The sequence below is a fragment of the Sciurus vulgaris genome (genome assembly GCF_902686455.1).
Source record: "Sciurus vulgaris genome assembly, chromosome: 14".
Taxonomy (NCBI): Eukaryota; Metazoa; Chordata; class Mammalia; order Rodentia; family Sciuridae; genus Sciurus; species Sciurus vulgaris.
The window spans coordinates 24,367,105-24,389,317 of NC_136475.1; the positions used below are offsets into that span (position 1 = coordinate 24,367,105).

The following is a 22,213-nucleotide window of genomic DNA, read 5'->3' on the forward strand; positions in this document are numbered from 1 at the left end:
AGCATTCAGCAAGTCCCTAGGTTCATCTTCAGCACCACAAAGAAAAGAGAAAAAAAAAAATCATGATGGCTCCCAAGCACTACAACCTTGTTTGGATGACTACTAAATTTCCCATGCCTAAAACAGAACCTGACGCACAGGAGTTCAATAAGTATTTATGAATGAATGAGTGAGGCTGCAAGTCAAGGGAACAAACTGGATGTTGAGAGGCTGCCTAGGCTAACTCATTAGCTCACTCTTACCTCCCTGCAGGAAATTTAGCAGGAATTAAGACTATTCCCCAGCAAAATTACTTAATATTATACGTTTCCTGGACCTCCAAAAGTCACTCACAAATAGTAAAAAAATCACACATATTAAAAGCCACAAATGCTAAAAATCCACAAAAACTTGTAGCTACCATACATACATTTTAAATAATGATTTCTTTCTTAAGGGAAAAATAAGAGCATCAGAACTACAATAGCAAATGATTTCAGCTTAAACAAATCAAGATATAAGTAGATCAAAGGTCACCAAATGAAACATCAGCCACATACATTCTAATGTGGTCTATCAGTCATCCATTGCTGTAACACTAGATTGGGGGTGACTCCTTGTTATATATTTTTTACTTTAATAAGTAAACCTTTTCGGATAAGGAGGTCCAAAATGAATTGTCCTCTATAGCAATTGTATATAACAAGCTTCTATGCTATTAGCAATAAAATTTTTCAACAAGGCACCACAATAGATAATACCTACAAAACAAGGAATTGAAGGTATTCTTTCCTATTTCTCCTAATCATCTCATTCAAATCATATCACCATGAATTTCCTGGGTACTTGGCTTTAAAATATCATATGACTATAAACTTTAAATCCAAGCCCTGGGTAGGTCTACATTCATTTCAGCAGTAGCATCTTAAAATGTTGAATTATCTTCTTCAATTTCCTCCAGTCATTTATTGTAGCTGCCAAACTGAAATGGTGCACCTTAAAGGCAACACTAAACTGAAAAGCAAATAATAAAAGAGTCTCTTAAATGTTTCATTTATAAAAGCTTATTTTTCTACCATCAAATTTTGGTATACTGTCTGAAACAAATCACTTTGTGAAATTGACATCTTGCATGCAGCTATTCTACCATGATACATTTGCTAAACTTCCAGGTTTATTGGGAGAAGAGGGAGTAAAATCCGGCATCTTCTTTCTACTTTTTAAGAACCAGAGCAGGTTGGTTTTTAATCTTGATGGGAGGAGGGCGGAAGTAAAAATTAAAGTCTCAATTGCCAATAGCTACTGCTATAGCTGTCCCTTTTCTGGATAGCTTTACTAATCTTTCTGGCTGTTATTAAAAATCATGCCACTTTGAAAAAGAACATCAAGTCAGAGGATGCTGTTCCAAAGAGTAATCTGTGTTGCTAGCTCCCTTTGATAGAAAAGCAAATCTGCAAACAAAAAACGTTCAAAGCATTTTCTTAAAACTCTGTTAATAAGTGATATAATAGCAAATTAATCAATGGAGAACAAATTCATAGAATTCTATTATAGTCCACTATACTTTTCCTTAACACAATTGCTAATGACAACTTTAAAATGCTAACATATAAATAAAATAGTGTTAATATTTCCCAAAACAGAATAATTTTAGAATAGTATACAGGAAAAGGAAAATGTTTACATTAGTAAAGTTTACATTAGTAAAGTATAAATGTGATATACATCACATTTATATAATAGGTTGCCTCCGAGATCATTCAGTAAAAGAGCCACTGAATTTATCTGAACAAGTTTTGCTAACTATGCTATAAAGGAAGAAAATTAGACATCTGTGCTTTTTTCCTTCTTCTCTTTATATACCAAATTTATTACATGAGTCTCAAAATCACTATTCAAATTTTCTCAGTTCATGTCACTTTGTGAAGCCAGAATTTCTGATCATTTATTACATAAAATTATGATTTAACTGCATCATCAACTAAGTCTTCAAGAACCTTTTTCTCTAATAACTTAAGTTATTTACATTCAATATATTGTCCATTTTTAAGCACTTCCTATATTCAAGTTGATTTTAAAAGTCTTATTTAGAAATAATACCAGTCCATATCTAATAGCTAAGTAGAATTATTTGATCTGCAGGGTATCTTAAAAACCCATCAACTGGACATAACTTCCTAATTCCTAGAATGTAAACCATAACTCGAGCTTCAATTTTCTCTTACCATATTCTACTTCACTAAAATGAATTCCCATCCTGCAACTATGAACAAAAAACTTTTAGTTAGAATAATATCGAGACAAGATCTCATTGCGCAGTATGAGATTAATAGTCTATAATTCTAATCTTTAAAATATCAATAGTTGTGACCTCTCCAACTTCTCAATTCCCAAAGAGATTAATAAAAGATATAATTAACATCTAAACTTAAAGCAGATTGTCATTTGGAAGAAACTGTGTTAACAATAACTGCACCATAGTCGAATAGATCAACCCATCACCTTTTATGGTTCTGACTAAGGCTAATGAGCACAATTTGTCATAAATTTTCCAGTAATTCTCAAACACTGAATTGAAATAAAAGACTAATTTCCTTATAATGCTTTATAAAAATGGGATAAAGGCTGGAGTTGTCTTCTTTGGAACCTAGCTCTTAGCACAGAATCTGGCAATATAAGTGTCGTTAAGTATGTTTGTGGAAGGAATAAACAAACAACAAATGATTAACCAATGCACTACTATCAATCAGCCCCTTGTTATATGCTAAGCAATAAATTATATTTAATAAAATTGAATATACTCAAACTATTTTTTATTCCTATAAATAAGCACTGAAAATATTAGTTACTTACAAATCTTCAACCTAACAAAATATAGAGTTGGACTTTCATAAACCAATAATTTGGCTAATAATTTTCTGCAATTTTATGACATTTTTCACCTAAACTTTTTTTAAGAAAGTTTAAAATATGCAGAAATTCAAGGTTTAAGTTTCTTTGCAATAAACAAGAACAAGAATGCACACTAGATTTGATCTTAACACCTGTTTTCTCATAAAGTTACTTATAAAAGCAGCTAGAAATTTGAGAATGAAGGTGCAAAGGACAGAAATAACTATAAATGTTCAAAAATGTTCTTCCACTTCAAAAATTGTCTGATGTCAGAGCCAGAAGATTTTCTTTATCTATCGGTGACTTCCTCTTCACGGATCACAGAAATAGTTCAACATTCTTTACAAAATCCATTACATTTTAAGACCATTTCCAATATCTGCTACCATAAATCAAGAAATCCATTTATTCAAGGTTACTTATAGAGAATTAATCACACAGAAAATTTTAACAACTCCTTTTTTCAAAAATTAAAGTACTTTACTGTACTTGGCAATCCTGCACATAATGATGTGGATTCAAAGAATGAAAGCATTAAGGGCATATAATTAAAATTCATGGGCATAGACATTAAAAAAAAGGTTTAATATGTAGAATTCTCTGAAACAAATATACCAGAAAAATAAATCAGAACATGAACATAGTGTGATCTCCTTTGGATTTCTCCTCTGCTTAAGTGGCATTACATAACAAAGAAAGTTGTTCCAAAAACACTTATAAGTGCTTGATGGAACCTCAACCACCTGTAATCAAATAATCTGAAAAAATGAGACCATGAGAACTGAAGAACAAAAACTCAAGAATTTTTCTATTCAACATGACTTCTAAAACTTATCTCCCTAATTTAGAAGGCAGATTTACTCAAATGAGAAGAATAACCAGGTCGACTACACATCGGCAGCCTTTATTATACAGCCATCAAGCCAAAATTCAGCCATCAACATACAACCTTATTTTCCACCTAATGTTAATTAGAATATATTTTATTTTAAATGGGACATAGAGGCAACAAGCCAAGAATTAAAGTACAATCTTAGTTTTAATTTCACTCTTTGAATATCAAAAAAGCAATAATTCCTAAAATCATGAAAACATGATGAATTAACTACACACAAAAAAGTGGACCTTCAAGTCATTTCATTCTTTCTTAATATCACATAATGAAAACAGATGTACTTACAACTTCAGCCTACAGATAACATACTTCATAAGATCATTATTCATTTAAAATAGTACAAATGTTTACAAAGAACATTTAACTTAAATTTCACAGTTGCTTATAAAGGGATACTTTCAAGATTGAGCAACATAAGGGAAGAAGTATCTCATCAAAAGAGATGGTAAACTATAAATATAAAATACATATCACAATGTTAAAAACTTCATGGTGCTCTACAGGAAAATCAATAAAGACAAGTATTTAGCATTACAAATTTAAAGGATAAATTTATATGTGAATTTTAAAAGGAATACATTTAAATCTTGCATTGCCACATAATCATGTATTTTGTAAAACAATAAATATGATGTACTTGTGGAATATGTATACATCAAAACCAAAAGGTTAATTTTTATTTTTTCCTTTATTGGCAACTCTTGATGCATTTTTAGGTTTTGGTTCCCAGAGGGCATTTTTTACAAATCTTGAAGCTGCACCTCTGTCCAGCTTTCCGGCCTTTTTCTTGTCTGTTATTTCCTTGACTCTGTTCATGTATACTCTGATTCTTTCCTTAGAGATAAAAAGAAAAAAAGGCAATGGATTTACTGAGCTGTTCACCACCACTAAGTTTTATTATGCTATACCTCAGTTAAATTCAACAGATACGTATTTATTGCCTATTAAGTACATGGTGCTAGCAAATGCAAGTGAACAGGATAAACATGCTCCATGCTTTCCTGGAGTTCACGGTCTATGAAAAAGACAGACATTAAAAAGTCATTTTCAGAAGTGTTCTGAGTGTTTTCAAAGAGAAAGAACCATACACACCACTACTGAGATAACACACTGAATGGTTCATATGCGGTTATAAATTTTTTAAATTAGCATTGAACTAAATGCACATATTAACCATTTTGTACCTGAAGTCTAAAATCTAAAATCTGAGTTCCCATACATTTGTAACATACAAACTAAATTCTCCTGTAGTTTTTCTAAACAGAAAATAGATAAGGCAGTATTTAGCCATTTATTTTTTATTACTGTCCAGTGTCACAATTAAAATAGGCAGAAAGAAAATATGAGCTCTTTTATTCAATTTCATGATTTTGATTGATAAATGCATGAAATTTTCTAATAAAATATACAGTTCTAATCAGACTTTACAAGGCGAGAAACATAATATGTTACTGGGCCACTTTGAATCTTCTGAGACCATTAATCAGCATAAATGGCTATCCTATACTTCAATGGAGAAATAAAGTTGATGACAGTCATAAAATAGCATATTAAATGATCACTGCTTGAGAGTAAGTTTCATTAAAATAATCAAAACAGTTACATAAACATACAAAGAAAAATGCAGAACCTTCCATTTTTTCACTGTAAAAGGCTAGAAACTCTGCTCAAAATCCTCTACTGGCTCCCTATTTCTCTGAGTACTATAAAAGTCATAGTCCTTTCAATAGTAGACACCAAGGGCAGCATATCCACAACCCAGTCCTGCCTTGGGGCCTTTGCCCTGTTTACTCCACTGTCTGAAATGATCTTGCTCAAATATCCACACAGTCACCTCCTCTCTTCTTCTCTGCTCAAATGTTAACCTTGGCAATGAGGCCCTGCCTTCACCATTTAAAACTGCAATCCTACCCAAGAACTCCAAGCCTCCTTATCCTGCTCATATTTTGCTTTTTTCCCATAACACGTTACTTCTTAAAATACTACAGTCACATATACATTTATTATTTATTTTATTATGTTTATTGTTTGTCCCCCTACATTTCACACAGTGTGGTGTCTGCACATTTCTCAGCTTAGTTCAGTGAGGAATCATCTCACTTGGAAATAATGCCTGGCTCCCAGTAGGCATTCAAATATTTGTTGAATGAATAAAGTGATTAATTTTCAAACCCTTTCCCCATTTATGATGTACATAGCAAGACACTAACTCTGTGATCAATTAGTAATGTCTGTCACAAGGTCAGAAAAGAGGAGTAAGTTTTTGTATGCTTTTTATTTGCCAACTCTGTTCAGAATATTAATGTACTCTCTACACAGTGGATTCTGAGGCTAAAGACAAATGATCCTATCCTTTTACAAAGCCAGTATTGAGTACTCTAAATAACTTTGCATTAAAAGGAAAAAAAGACATCTTATAAATGTAAAGTCTGTATTAGAAAGTTAAAAATAGATGATACAACCTATACTTCTTAAGATTTAAAACCAGTATCACTGGTCAAACCAAAATCTGCATATCATATTGCCTCATACTTCTGCTTTAAAGAGTTTTCACAACTGTGCATTTTAAACAAATTTATTTTTCCTTCAAGAAATTTGAAAGAAGAAAATGCCTTAGTCCACACATTAAAAAAATGAAGACAAGTCTGGTGCACTCTTTTAAAAAAAATAAATAAATGACCAAGTGCTTTACTAAGTTGTGAATAACATACATATCAACTACCATAAGACTTGAGAACAAGAATATAATGTCAAGTGTATTTCACATAAATATATATACTTTATGTTTTACAAACACAAAAAATAAATTTATTAATATTCTTATTCATAAAGCCAAGTCAAGAAGGTAACCATAAGTCTGATTTCCAATTTTTCCCTTCAAATTGAATGATTTGATTTAATATTTGAAGTCAGCAAAAACTCCAAGATATCAGACCTTATATACTATACTTATACATCTAAATGGAATACAAAGACAAACCTAGAAGATTTATTACAGGTTGTAAATATGTCACTAATGCAGAATTACTGGACAGTACACATACAGCTGGTGCCAAAAAAGCTTTTAGCTTTGTTGCTGAACTGGATTCTTTACTGCTGAGAAAATGAATTAATGGAGGAATTGAAAAGGTGGGGGAGAAACTTTCCCGTCTTTGCTAGTAAATCAACTAGAATATACTTTTAAGAATTGTGTAAGAGTTAAAAAAAAAAAAAGTAGCCCTAGAGATGAACAGGATTTTAAGAATTTATAGGAAAAATAATATGGAAGTTATAAATAATTACTAGAATCCTAACATTTTCCCATCCAGAGATTTATATAATATATGGAACACCAATTCTCTGACAAAGGTAAGAGAAAGAAAAACCAAAGACATGTAAGATCTGGCTCACTATCATAATTTTGACTAATTTTGTTCTCCATGATTAGTATGATAAAGGCAGTATAACTGAAATGTCAGGAACACTATAACAAATACATATATAAAATGAAAATAAATTAACTGAAATCTTACCAATTCTTGCTTTACTGGATGTTCCTTAGGATTCACTCCTTGAGTTGCCAAATAAACTACAAGAGAAAGATTTCATAGCATAAATTGGTGTTATGTATTAATAAGAGCACCCCAACTAAAGAAATCCTAATTACTCACAAAAAAAAAAGGAAGGTGGATGGATGGTTAATTAAAGTTTAAATCATTCATCCTCTATGTAGTATTAAATTTACATGTGACTCATGGAAACCCAGTATTCTGATTTAAAAGAAATAAATATCTGACTATTAAAATCACTATAAAGCATAAACATATATTTTGCTATCATTTAAAAATTAAATCACTGTTACACAATAAATATTTGCTTTCTAATTAATTCCAAAGTAACATACATACCCCAAAACATTGAATTTAATGTGTACGCAGAAACTAAATCCACTTTCGCTTGTTCAAGCGGGTCCAACTAATAAAAAAGAGAGCAAAATAAATACGTAAACTTTGAACACCATCAGATAACATTTTAAACTTTCACGAAGCACAATGTATCAAAGAAATGTTTGGGTTCTTTTTACTTCTTATAATGCAACAACCAAATGATCTGGATATAATTTACAAAAATAAGTTTTCTTAACCAGAGATTTTTTCCCCAAAAATTTTCACTTCAGAGTATCATCTTTAGTTAGACAAGAAATGTATATCATCCAAGAAAAATTCTTCTGAATTATTTTAATTTCAGAAGTTATCATCTGGGCTTTTATGTCAAAAGCAATTTTTCATTATAAACATTGTACATGATGCATCTATGTATAAGAAGCAGGCTAACATGCTTAAGCAATACCAAAGACAGAAGAAACATAATGAGATTTGTTTTACACTGTCAAAGTCAATTTACTCTTTTTGTCCTATAGAGTTTCCAGAAACCCTGATAACATCATTGTAATACTTAGAAGGTCAAAAATAGAGTCTGTCAAAAAGAATGCTGTAAGTGCTCCTTGTTTCTGAAAATCAAGTCAACATGAAAATGTAGTTAGGAAGTATTTCCTAAGGCTGGTGTTTTATTGTTCTCCCCCCAAAAAAACAAAACACTTAAAAAATTGAAATAAAGGGAGAAAGAAGCATAAATCACTAATCTTATTGTTTCTTCCATATGTTTCATACGACGGAGTGCTGTCGTATGAAACTCAACTTTTAGGAATTACATTCTTAAAATACCTTCTGCAACAACTCATTTCTAGAAACAGACATCATGGTCTTCAGCATCTCATCCACAGCACCAATGGAATTCTCAAATGCTGACAAATACTCATGAATTTCTACTGGATAGTCTTCATTAATTTCTTCACCTGCCATTATGACCAACTGAAAAAAAAATAAATTCTGAGAGTTCATAATGGAGACAGAGCATGTTCTTCAGTTTGCCAAAAAAAAATTTCATTTATTTCAAAAGCACTAAAAGAGTTAAAACATGAAGCTAATTAAACAAATATTCTCCGAATACGATTCTAGAGCAACTTTATTCCAGCTTCCCTTCTTCTTAAACAGCTTGGGAGGAAAGAGGAAAGAACCCACCCAAGTCCACTAATGCTACACGTATCAAATGTTTAATACTTTAAAAACATGATTACAAATATGAGATATAATCAAATTCCTACATTTTAAAAACTTTCTGTTGAAGTGAAAGACCAAGAAAAGCAATGAAAGTTTAATAAATATATCCCCTAATGCCTGCTGAAGAAATAAGCAAAGTACTTTTTGAAAAGCTTATATATCTTAGCCTTTCTAAATTTAAATGGTGATCTAGCAGGATGTTATATTAAACTAAAAAATTAGAAATCTTAGGTGTGAAAAACATTGATCATTTATCACTAAAACTATTTCTCAAGCCTATATATATTTATATTTATATTCCTTATACTTTTTTAAAATATTAATAAGAAATTCAGAGAGTCCATAAATCTCATAAAGTCTATAAGCAGAAAAGAAAAAAACTTGGGGAAAATAAACTATATGGTTTTCATTTAGGGTAGAACATACTCTGACAGGCCATTCTTTTAAAATTCACATTTATATCACAATAATTAATATTTATGTGAGAAAAAGCAAAATCCATACAATGTATTAAATGAAGTACCTAATACCAAATTTCAGAAGCAATTCCAAGTCATGTGTAACATCTTTAGGTTACAAAAATTTTTATTAGCAGAAATGCCTCTTTCATTATATGGCTAAGGAGAAGAGCAATAATGTAAATTGTAGCAAAGAGCATTGCAGAATGGAAGTAAAGAGATGGGCTTTCCATCTTGCTTGATCACTGACTTTGTCACCTTAGATAAATCACTGAATCTCTCTGGGCCTCAAATTCCTCATCCATAAAACAAGGCAGTTGGTCTAATGATCTATAAAGCACCTTATAATTCTAAATGTTATGCTATGTCTTTTAGGTTTCAAAAGTACTACCTGAACATTTAGTCATAATAAATCAACATTTCTTTTCAATGAGTATATTCCACTGAGACATCTGGTTTCATTAAAAAAAAAAAAAAAAAAAAAAGTCTACCTGTCACTACTTGAGCTGTGAAGTTACTATCCAACTTCTGTTCAACCAGTAACTTGACAAATGACTATAGAAAGCCATACTGGAAAGAACTGTGACTTCTTATCCCGAAAGGTTAAATGAAAATAAGCATTTGCCTTTCATCCCTCACAAAATTCCTCCAAAATGACATAAAAAAATTAAAATGTTGGAAACTAAGAAGATCACATGCCCATCAACAGACCTCAACAGCAGAATTTCTGTAAGCAGAGCAGGCAAGATTGAATTGATAGGAAGCAGAGTCAAAGAACTTTACAAACAAAACAGAATAAGAATCTAGGAATAACCCCCAAATCAAGGGCCATAAGGGCTGAAAACACCCAAGCCAAAGGATAGCTCCAGCACTCACCAGCTGCATAAAAGTGAAAGTACAGGGGTCTACGACAAATACAGAGAAGACTCATTAGTACTTTCTCTATGTATAATTTGAAACCAATAAATTTGAAAATGTAAATAAAAAGAATGATGTTCTGCAGAAAAAAAGAATCAATTACCAAAACCAGAAGGAAGTATTTAGACCATTAACCATAAGGAAAAAAAGTACAAAGTAGTCAAAGACCTATTCTCCAGAAAGGGTCCAGGCCTAGAAGATCTTACAGGTAATTTCCTCAAAATCTTGAGGAAGCAATTATGCCTAAGGAATTTAACTGTTTAAGAATATAAAAAAGATATGGGAAACTTATTTCATAAACCTATTTCATAATATACAAAAAAGTAAATTCAAAATAAATTAAAAATGTAAATGTATAACCATATTAGAAGATTATATAAAATATTATATTCGGGAGCCTAAGGCAGGAGAATCTCAAATTTTAGCCCAGTTTAGGCAACTTAGTGAGACCCTGGCTCAAAATTTTTAAAAAGAAGAAGGAAAATTATTTATATCATCCAAATGAAACTCAAATGTTTTAAAAGGAAATGGCTGACAGCCTTAACTACCCAAAAAACTGAAAGGAAAAATAGTTTATGTGGTAAAAAATACCATAAGCAAAATTAAAGGTAAAGACAGTCAGGAGAAAATATTTGCCAAAATATAAAAAAATGATTAGATAGATTATCATCACCCACTAGGTTGTCAACAACTTTAAAGATTAGGAATTTTCAGTGTTAGCAAGGGTATACATTGAAGGTAGAATATAAATTGTTAGAGCTTTTCTAATACACATACCCTTTGACTCGGGGAATCCTTTTAAGAATCTAGCCCTACAAAAATCTTTGTACATATGTATGTGAATGTATTAAAATTGACTTCAAACTCGTCTCTGAATTTCTCCCACTCTCTTGCATCAATTTTTCCCTCTGCTAGATCATTATCCATAAGCTTTAAATATTTTATTTTTCCATCAACGACAAGAAACAAAAGAAACACCTTGACTTTGTATCTTTCTCTGTTATGGTTTAGTTCTTAAATGTCCTCCAAGGCCCATATGCTAGAAGGTGTGGTCCCCAGCCCACAGTACTGGGAGGTGGTAAAACCTTTAGGAGGTAAGGCCTAATGGAAGGAAGTTGGGTCATAAGCAGGGTGTGCCCTTGAAAGGAGTATTGGGTCCCCAGCTCCTCCCTCTCTCTTCTTTACCACCATAAAGTGACAGCTTTGCTCTATCACACACTCCCCACCATGATATTCAGCCTCACCACAGGCCCAAAAGCAACAGAGCAAAGTAACCATGAGCTGAAATTTCTCAAACTGTGAGCCAAAATAAATGTTTCCTCCTTATAAGTTGTTGTTTTAGTCAGCTTTTTCACTACTGTGACTAAAAAGACCCAACCAGAACAATTGTAAAGTAGGAAAAGTTGATTTGAAGGTTCACAGTTGCAGAGGTTTAGTCCATAGAAAGTTGGCTCCATTCCTCAGGACACAAGGTAAGGCAGAACATCATGGTGGAAGACTGTGGCAGAGGGAAGGGCTCACATAATGACAGTACAGTGAGCTCCACTTGCCAGATACAAATATATACCCCAAAGGCATGCCCCAAGGACCCACCTCCTCCAGCCATACCTCACCTGCCTTCAGTTATCACTCAATTAATCCCACCAGGTGATTAATTCACTGATTGGGTTAAGGCTCTCATAAGCCAATCTTTTCTTCTCTGAATCATCGTGCATTGTCTCACATGTGAGCTTTTGGGGGACACCTCACATCTAAACCGTAACGGTTGATTATCTTGGGTATTTTGTCACAGTGCTAGAAAGCTGACTAACATACCCTCTGGCTACAGCCCCATTTTCTTTCTCCCTTTTCAAAAACATTCCTCAAATGGGTTGCTTATATTAACAGTGTCTAATTTTTCTCCTTTCATTCTTTCTCTGATCCCCTACAAATAAACTCCATGCTTTTCACTAGAAATTGTTCAAAGTCACTCTAATGCCACATTGTTAAACTCAACATCAATTCTCAGTTCTCATCATTTGACATCATCTCCCTCCGCCTGGTTTCCAGGACATCACATTTTCTTGGTTGCTCTTCCACCCCACTGGCTGGTTTTTCGGTCTCTCTAATGCATCCTTCTCTTACCCTCAGCCTCTTAACCTTGAAGTGCCCAAAGACTGTCCCTGACTTTTTCTTCTCTATCATACTTATTCCTAGATTAGCTCAGAGATTTAAATTGCATTAATAAACTGATGACTCCCAGGTTTGTCTCCAGCTCTGACCTTTCCACAGAACTCTAAATTTACATTTCCAACGGCTTACTCCATATCTCTGGTTGGATATCTAACAAATTCTCAAATGTAACAGGCCCAACAACAAATTCCCAATCTTGTCTTGGACAGTCTTCCCCATCTCAAGATAATTTTTTCTAATTGTTCAGACCCAAGATTTCAGAGATCCCTGCATGTACTTTCTCCCCTCCTCTTTAACACATATCCAGAATCAAATCCCTTCCTATCACTCTACTGCTACCACCCCGGTCCAAACCACCTTCATGTCTTGCCTGGATTGTTGCAAAAGCCACCTGAATAGCCTCTTTGCTTCCAGCAAAAACAGTCTTTAATCAAGAAAGGAGTGAACATTCAAAATAAGATCAAGCCGTATCTCTACTCAGAAATTTACTCAGAGTAAAAGACAAAATCCGCAGAGTGTAAAACGGTCCATACACAATCCTCACCTTCCATGACTTCATGGCCTCCCATTTCTCCCCTTGCTCATTTCTCTCCAGCCACAACAACCCCACTGCTGTTCTCCAGCATGGCATCAGGGCTTTCTCCCCTTCCTGGAATGCTGTCTTTCTCTCCTCCTCCCTGGCCAACAGCTCCAAGGCTCATTATTTCACCTTCGCCAGACCTCTGCTCAAATGTCACCTAGTGGGGAATCTTTCCTGCCCACCCCATTTAAAAATGATTCCCCTCACTTCACTCCCAAACTCCTCTCACCCCTTACATCATTTAATAGCACCTGACACACATTTAATTTTTTATTCATTTATTATCTGTCTACCACCAAAAGAAGGAAACAATAATGAAAGCAGAAATTTTGGCATTTTGTTCACAAGCACTGCCTGGCAACAAATAAACATTTGTTGAAAGCAAATAAACTACAACCAAAACACTAGAAACAACCTACATTCTTTTGACAAGGAAACAGTTAAATGAATTACAGTAACATCCATCCATCCACTGTATGTCCACTAAAATTAAAGAAGTCTATGTGTAGTGACACTCAACAGAAGAAGTGAAAAAAGTCATGGAACATTATGACAAAAAATGTGCCTAAAATATGTTTTTGGGTTTTTTTTAATCCATACATGAATTTATGCAGAAAAAAGGTTTGAAGAGGTCTATAAAGAAAATAGGCATTCTCTTCAAGAAGAGGCAGGGACTCTTCTAATTCTTAATTGTTTAAATTTTATTTCAAAAATTTTTAAATGTGTAATATAAAATAAACAATCACTAAATTTAAATAAAGGCATATTTATAAAGTATCTGACTTCTTACAAATACTACAAGTATTTTTTTTAAAAACTACAAAAGGTCTTTATTTAAATATGAGTTTTTTCATCCAATTTTCCTATCAGAAAATATTTTGCCTCTCCAGAACATGGCGGGGATTTTTTCCCGCTATTAATCCCCATCCCTAAGCCCCAGTAAACAAGCAAATTTATTGTTAAAATGGGTTAGGGTGAACAGTGAGAACAAGGCAATAAGAATAACTGCCCTTGGGGCTGGGATTGTAGCTCAGTTGTACAGAGCTTGCTTAGATGTGTGAGGCACTGGGTTCGATTCTCAGCACCACATATAAGTAAATGAATAAAATAAAGGTCTATCAACGTCTAAAAGATATTTAAAAAAAAAAAAAAAAAGAATAACTGCCCTCATTACACTGAATCACTTGCCTCATTCCAACTAAAGGGAAGGCAAGCTAAAAAATAAAGCCTCTTCTATATCAGAAATTCTTCCCAATTCCACTGACGTATCTGTTACTTCCAAAGGGAAAGTGCAGGAACTCTTTGCAACTTTGACCCTAGGATCAAGCAGAGACTCCAGCAATAGCAAATACTTGAAGAGCACCATGTGCCAGGCCCTATTCTCAGCCCTCCATATACCTTAACTTAGTTAATCCTCAGCCACGTGGGGCTAAATGACTTGCCTAAGGCTGTGCATAGTAAAACTTCCAAAGAGGAGAAAGAACTCATCCACCTTTGTTCCTCATTCCCCTCCCAAGTTGTACAGGTCCTCCTCACCCATCCACCTGCAAAAGGCAGAGACAGATGGAGAGAACATGAGAAAACGTGCTCAGCAAGGTCTGGCTGAGAATAAGGAGCAGAGGGTGTGGCGGGGACACAGTGCCCAGTAGCTGGTATCCCTACAGGGTGTACTGTCACTCTTCTGTCCCTCCTCTCTCTAATTAGGGAAACCAAAGTACTCATAGGAGGAAAAGAAGGGTGCACAGCACCACATCTGAACCCGAGGTCATCGACTACCTCTTCCCCTCCATTCTCTGAGTGATCAGTCTAGGAAAAAAACTACAAGTCACTCCTGACTCCTCTCTCAGGCCCCCAATTCAATAAGTTCTGTCAATATGGCTTTCTTAATCTCCCTACACCACACACTTTGCTCCATTCTCACTGACCAGCTTTTCAACAGCCTTTAAGAAGTCTCCCTACTGCCAATTTTTCCCCACTCTCAATTTTAGAATGAAACAAAACATGATTTTTCTATAAAAAATAATCTGATCATGGTACTCCCCTGCTTAAAATTCTGTAGTAGTTCCCCACTACCTAGAAGATAATTCCAAATCGCTTAGCATGGATGCTAGGTCATTATAAAGTGGCCCTTGCATGTCTAAACTCATTTTTGTCCTCCTCCAATCCTCTAACTGAAAGCATGATGGCAACTTTCCAAATGCACCATATTCTCTCTCTAAACTTTCACCAGGTGGCTCTCTGTACTCAAATGCCCTTGCAATTCCACTTTGTTCAAATCCTGCTTCTCTTTGGAAATGAGGTTTCACTTCAGCCAATGAAGAGTCCTCTGAGTGCCCTCCTTCCATTCTCTCTGTGCAGATAAACGCACCTACAAGCTGTCATGTCAATTAAAACGCTATCTTATAATGTCTCTTTATTTATTTACTGGACTTCCCCTCTGACTACAAGCTCCTTGAGTGGGCTGTGTCATAGTGATGTACTCCCCAGGGGTGCAAGCGCTCACACGCGTGCACACACACACACATACACGCACAGGATGACTACACAAGAGTATATTATATTACACTCTCTGAATTGATTTTTAAATGACTTGTATAACATAATTACATGTTTATAAATGAAAATTTCAATTATCTTAAATTTCAAAATTTACCTTATTCCACGTTAGGCCATATAAAGTGTCATTTCCTACTACTTAGCAGCTAAATGAAACCTATATTCTTCAGTTCTATTATATTCAAAGAACCATATGAATGTATTCACTTCCTTACATCTAAATTTTCTAGCCACCATAAAACCATATTCTCTCTATTCCCAGGGTATGAAAACCTCTTCTGTCCTCCCTTCATCCCAGTCAACTATTTCCAAATTGCTTCTGGAAGTCCTTATCATTTCTCTGGGCTTGTTAGCTATTTCTCAGTCCTGAGTAACCATTTTAGCTCTGGGCCTACTGAACATTCCTAAAGAAACTCACAAAAGACAAAATTAATGCTACCCAATCACCACTGGTTCACCTCTCAGTTACCTGACAATTCTTTTATTGATACTTGACTCCTTCCTCTGCACACAATGCACAATAACTTATAAATGAATAACATTTACTGAGTATTTACCACCTGCCAAACATTAAGGATTTACTTATTCAATAGATATTTATTTAGGGTTGATGACATATTGTCCTGATACTTGGAATATATTTTAGTCACTTTTTTCATTGCTGTGACCAAAGACCTAATAAGAATAATTTTAGAGGAAGAAAAGTTTATCTGGTGCTCAAATTTTCAGAGTTCTCAGTCCACCGATGGTCCACTCCATTGTTTTGTGCCCAAGGTAAGGCAGAACATCAGGGCAGAAGAGCATGACAAAGAAAAGCAGCTCAGGACAAAGCAATCATAAAACAGAGAATTCTTCTACTCGCCAGGAGCAAAATATGTACCCGAAAGGCACGTCCCCAATGACCCACCTCCTCCAGGCGCACCCTGACTGCCTATAGTTACCACACAGTTAATTCATTCAAGTGGATTAATGTACTGATTAAGTTAATTCTCTCATAGCCCAATCATTTTTCCTCTAAACTTTCTTGCATTGTCTCACATTTGAGCTTTTGGGGAACGCCTCATATCTAAATCATAACAGAATATAATTATAAGCAAACACTTGCCCACACTAAGCTTACATTTACTGCAGATGATAAACTAATCCAATAATTGCAGAAATATAAAATTACAACAATGACATGAAATACATAGTGCCCTGAGACTATAAACTAGTGGATGCAACTTAATCTAGGAGTAGACCGAATACTTCCTTTAAGAAAGTACTCTTAACAATGAAATAAAAAAGAAAGTACTCTTGATGATAGTGAAGTGGACAAATACAGTAGTGGGGGAGTCTTCATGACAACTCTATAATTAGGAACATATAATAGCCTCGTTTTATTGACAACACCACAGGGACTTAGGTCACAGGACTAATAAGTGGTAAAACTCAGTGGAATGGAATTCAGATGCAATGGACAAGCATCCCTCACAAATCCCTGTAATGGTTCCTTACTCTTTCAGGATAAAATCTTTTACACAACAGGGAAGGTCCTTCAGAGTCTAGTCCTCTCACACTTCCAGCCTGGATTCCCATTTTTTCCCCTACCCCCAACATCACATTCGACTTCTGTTCCTGTCATTATTCTACATGACTAATATCCCCACAATGTCTAGTAGGCCTAGAGCTAGAATGGTTACCCAAAACAGGGAATTGGCTAGTGGATACAAAGGAAACAGGACTTGACAAAGCATCTTTAAAATAGCTGATGGGGAGGTGCGCCTGTGAAAGAAGGGAAGTTGTTTCACAGTCCTTTCCCTCTGCATGGAAAAGACCTCCCCATACCCCAACTCATGGGGGGGGGGACCTAGAAAAATTTATTAATCATTCAAATCCCACATTAAATGCCCGCTCCTCTTTAAAGAGTTCCATATCTCCCAAAAGTAGTCTCTTCCTCTGCTTTGCTCCCAGGTTTCTCTGAATACACCCATAACATAATTATATACTGGTATGTGACTGATTCTTCAGACTTAAGAGTTATCACATACCTATCAATAACATTACTCATGTATCACCATAAATCCAAAGGTGTCAATCTTCATTTTACCTGATTCATCAGCTGCATTTGAAAAAAACTGAATACATTATTCCACCCTGAATTCCAAGATACCAGACTCAGAATTGTCTTTTTCCCTTGCTGGTTCTTCCTCACTTTTCTAATGTGAAAATGATAAAATATCTGAGGACTCAGGTCTCACGCTGCTTCTCTTCTCGAATATCTACATTCACTGCTTTAATGACTAGTGCCAAGTAGGTGGTACTTTAAATATCATCTGTTCACTAACAACTCCCAAATGCTTGGTTTCCAGCAACGACTACTCCCCTGAACTCCAGGCTCCATATAACCAACTGCCCACTCACCATGTCCACTTGGATGACGAACATATCTCAAACCTAACATGTCATAACTGAACTCCTAATCTTCTCCCACAAGCCTGCCCTTCCCAGTTTCCAAGTCTCAGAAAAGGTAATTCCACTCTTCTAGTTGCTCACGCTCAAAATTGACAATTGCCTTGTTCTCGCAACCCACATTCAATACATAAGCAAATTCTGTTGGCTTCACCTACAAAATACATCCAAAATTGTACTGCTATTTACTACCTTCACTTCTTTCCATATAGTTAAGATTCTATCATCTCATCTGAATTATTACAACATCTTCCTAATTAGTCTCCTGGCTTTTATCTACTCCACCATCCAGTAAGCTATTCTTAGTATAGCAACCAGAGTGATCCTATTAAAACTTAAGTCAGGATCACATCGCTCATCTGCTCAGAACTTTCCAGTTGTTATTTACTTGCTAGGCACTTTCTTCAAGGCAGGATTCATATTGCATCAAATTTGTTATCTCCACATCACTAATACTAAGTTTTGTCACATACACACATTTAGCGAAGACAGATACTAGGTACTTAGCAACTACAGATACTCCCCAACTAACAATGGGGTTAATACCAATAAACCCTTTTTAAGTTGAAAATGTATTTAATATATCTAACCTACCAAACATAGTTTAGGCTTGCCTACCTTAAACATGCTCAGAACACTTACTTAGCTTACAGTTGTGCAAAATCATCTAACATAAGGCCTACTTTATAATAAAATGCTGCATATCTTACATAATTCATTGACTACAGTTTACTGTAGAGTATCAGTTGTTTACCCTCATGATAACATGGCTGACTGGGAACTATCATACTACTGCCCAGCCTCATAGATCACTAACCCAAAAAGAGGTTAAAATTCTAAATCTGAAGCATAGTTTCTATGGATTAAAACCAATCAAAGTAAACTGAAACCAACTTTCAAAGAATCTTATCAGATTGTAATTTGGACTTACATATATTAGGAAGTTACTACACAGATCCAAGGAAAAATATGTCATATTGTACATTTGGGGACAATCTCTACCAAGTTGAGTTGCACACAGTTATGAACTACGTTAGAAAAGAAAAATCAACATACATATCGTTTCTTAAAACTAGAGAGCCATTTGCAGATATTGTACCAGAATTCTATCACTGTAACTACTTTTAAACACTATATTATCTTAGAAAATGATAGTGAAATGAACATACAAGTTCTCAATAAATACCGCTGTCTTGGGCAAACTGGGTCTATGTTAGTGTCACTAAGAATTCTCCTTCAGGATTACAATAAAATCCCTGAGAAGATAAAAGCTTCTTCCTTTTCTAATAAAGATATTAAACTCTAAAAAGAAAGTCTAATAATAAAAAGTATAAGTTATAAGGAGGTTGCTGAAGATTGAGGTAAGTAATTACATTAGATTAGAAGCAATTTACTTCTTTTCAATATTTGTAGTTCAAAAGGCTTTCAAAATTATAAATATGAAGCAGCAAAATTACCTTTGAAAATACATGGAATTTATTTATTACAATTATCTCTTCTCTAAAATAACAATAATCATATACAGGGTTCTTGTGCAGATTGAATGAATAACATAGGTATGCTATTAGAACAGTACCCTGGTTCAGTTAACACTCAAAACATTTGCTAGTAATATTACTATTTTACTAAACTATAAATGATCAGAAACCCTAATCCAACATAGACTAGAGTCTTACTTAAAGGGTCAAATGTTTGGAAATAGTAGGTGAGATAATATATATGAAGAGCCATTTGAAAAGTTAAAAGCTGTTAATAAAAGGTATACTGCCTCTGATTTGTGAGGCAATTTGAAAGCAACAATTCAGATTATTTTGAAAATCCATTTTTCAGACTTTGTCATTTTATATTCCAACAAAAAAAAATGAATTCTATCATTTCCACAAACCACAAACTGTTCACTGAACTTCAATGGATAAAACCTATTCTTTCTCTTTTTTTAATGATATGGAATTTTATTTTTTTATTTGTTCTAATTAGTTATACATGACAGTAGAATGCATTTATGCATTTTGATAAATCATACATAAATGGAGTACAACTTCACATTTTTCTGATTGTACACGTTGTAGGATCACATCAGTCACGCAGTCATATATGTACATGATATAATAGTGTCTGTTTCACTCTACTATCCTTCCCACACCCATATCCCTTCCTCTCCCTCCACTCCCCTCTACCTAAAGTAGTATTCTTCCCTAGCGTCCCCGCCCCATTGTGAATTAGCATCCACATATCAGAGAAAACATTCGGACTTTGGGTTTTAAAACCTATTATTTCTGAATCAAAAACATACGGTTAAGTCTTGGTTCAGTCTACTATTAGAAATCCAAATAGGTGAATAAGCGGACCAAAAACATCAAATAAGCGGACAAAAACACCTTTATCAAGCCAAAATTGAATTGCAGTCAACATGAAGACATTAAAGTTATTATTTGCTATCAGAAGTTTGAGTCAAACTGAACTTTCCTGGGCCATAAAGAAAACTGCTTTGCGTTTATCCACTACAGATTTCAACTTAAAGTGAAATCAGTCCACTACCTCAGATGGGCTAATACAGCGGCGGCAGGCAGTCGGCAATCATGAATGCGAATGATAAAGGAAGGTAATATAGGAAAGTTACTCCTCTACACCTTCCACTTTTGCCCTTCTCCCTAAAGAAGGCTGAAAATTCATTTGGAAGTCAGATATTTTTATTTCTCGCCTTCCGATATTTGAAAGGCAGAGTTAACAAGCGAAGGGGGGGGAAAAAAAAGACTGGATCAAGAGAGAAAAATGAGGGGCTAGGATAAGCCAAAGTCGGCAAGGAATCCCATGACAAGCGGAAGTGGGGGTCCTGCAAGTGCCACCCGCCAAGCTCAGTTGTGACAGATCGCATTTCCGGAAGGCGACGCAGCCCCGACCCGGCTCCTCCTGGTCTGGTCAGAAGATGAAGGGGTAATCCAGGACAGGAGAAGCAGACCTTCGCAGGCACACCCGAAAGACTCAACCCCAAGTTTGAATAATACCTCGGGAGGCTTCCACTCCTGTCTCTCTGAAAGCGGTCGAGCGATGATGACGTTAATGACGCGCCGGCTCTGCCTGCCAGACGAGCGTCGCTCTCCGATGATCTCACGCTACACGCCCCGCCCCTCCACTCAGTTCCGGAACAGTGTTCTTGAGTGTCTTTGGCCAACTGTAGGAAATGCCTTTGAGGAGGGACTCCGGGCCCATTTATCTAAATTTGTAAATACAAACTGAGGGTATTTACCTAAAAATATTACCTACTAAAGATTTTACTTCGGCCGAAGAGTGTTCCGGGGCCTTGGTTCTTCCCGATACTGTCTCAAAATTAGACTCGGAGCAGCGTATGTGGTGAAGGATGAGTATTTTTCCAATACGGTCGTTAAGAGAAACTTTCGTAAAATACAGTAAAAATGAGTTACTAGAAAACTGAAAAAAAAAAAAAAGTATGTGCAAAACACAAGCTCAGATTTTTAATTATTTGTTTCAATATATGTAAAGTTGCATTTCTGTAAATACAATCAGAGCATACCAAAGAAAAAATAAGTTGTTCGAACTGCATCCTTTGACATTCGTAACTTCTTATTGTTCCACGGTCATAATTCAACAAAAAGTTACGAATGAAATTGCAATTCCATGTATGAAATGCCTAAACAGGTGCTTTGCACAATCACGGTGTCGATACTTAAAAGTTCTAAAAGTGCTAAATGAACTTGTTTCTGGTTTGTTTTCTAAAATAGGATTAAAGACAACTTCTTAAAGAGTTTGCAGAGGTTATCATGTATTTTAAACTTTCTATTTTCATATAACAGAAAAATCTGCCTCACATATCTGCGTTGATAGAAATAAAAGATTTTTTATGCGGTTTCAGCAAACTAAGAATGTTTTTAACTGTTTTCTAAAATGAAACAAATCATGCCATATTTTCTAAGTTCATCATCAATTCATCAGTTGTTTCAATAATTTGTTCTTTAAAGTTATTAAATTTAAATTATATGTTGATGAAAGAAGTCAATTCCAGATTATACATTGTTAGATAACAACGACCAAACTAAGTTTAAAATATTAGTGTAATCAGTAATGTGTCCCTGCTGCACATAACTGATACATAGTTCATGTAGTAGGGATAACCATATGAATTCAACAACATCCAAACTAATCTATATCCTGTTCAGGAAAACCAGTTCACTGGTCACTAATGTCATAGCAAATG

At 34.8% G+C, this 22,213-nt stretch overlaps 1 protein-coding gene across 3 annotated transcripts; it reads right to left on the reverse strand.

Moving 5' to 3' along the window:
• Positions 1-1,990: 1,990 nt before the first annotated feature.
• On the reverse strand, positions 1,991-21,105 carry C1D (C1D nuclear receptor corepressor). Of its 3 annotated transcripts, XM_079111120.1 has the most exons (6): positions 14,486-14,508; positions 10,200-10,228; positions 8,470-8,616; positions 7,654-7,720; positions 7,279-7,334; positions 1,991-4,600 (listed from the first exon to the last, which is right to left on the reverse strand). In XM_079111120.1, the coding sequence occupies exons 1-6, from the start codon at positions 14,496-14,498 to the stop codon at positions 4,436-4,438; spliced, it is 477 nt and encodes a 158-aa protein (XP_078967246.1). In that variant the 5' UTR covers positions 14,499-14,508; the 3' UTR covers positions 1,991-4,435. The 3 variants fall into 3 exon arrangements, with proteins under 3 accessions (XP_078967246.1, XP_078967247.1, XP_078967248.1); XM_079111121.1 differs by lacking the exons at positions 10,200-10,228; positions 14,486-14,508 and adding an exon at positions 21,006-21,105; XM_079111122.1 differs by lacking the exon at positions 10,200-10,228 and having other exon boundaries at positions 14,486-14,510.
• Between the last annotated feature and the right edge of the window lie 1,108 nt (positions 21,106-22,213).

Excerpts from the sequence above, each read along its gene's own strand:
- C1D (XM_079111120.1), bottom strand. Across the intron at positions 7,721-8,469 it reads GAAATGAGTTGTTGCAGAAG|TTGGACCCGCTTGAACAAGC; the intron begins GTATTTTAAGAA and ends CTTTTTTATTAG. Across the intron at positions 4,601-7,278 it reads ATCCAGTAAAGCAAGAATTG|GAAAGAATCAGAGTATACAT; the intron begins GTAAGATTTCAG and ends TTTATCTCTAAG.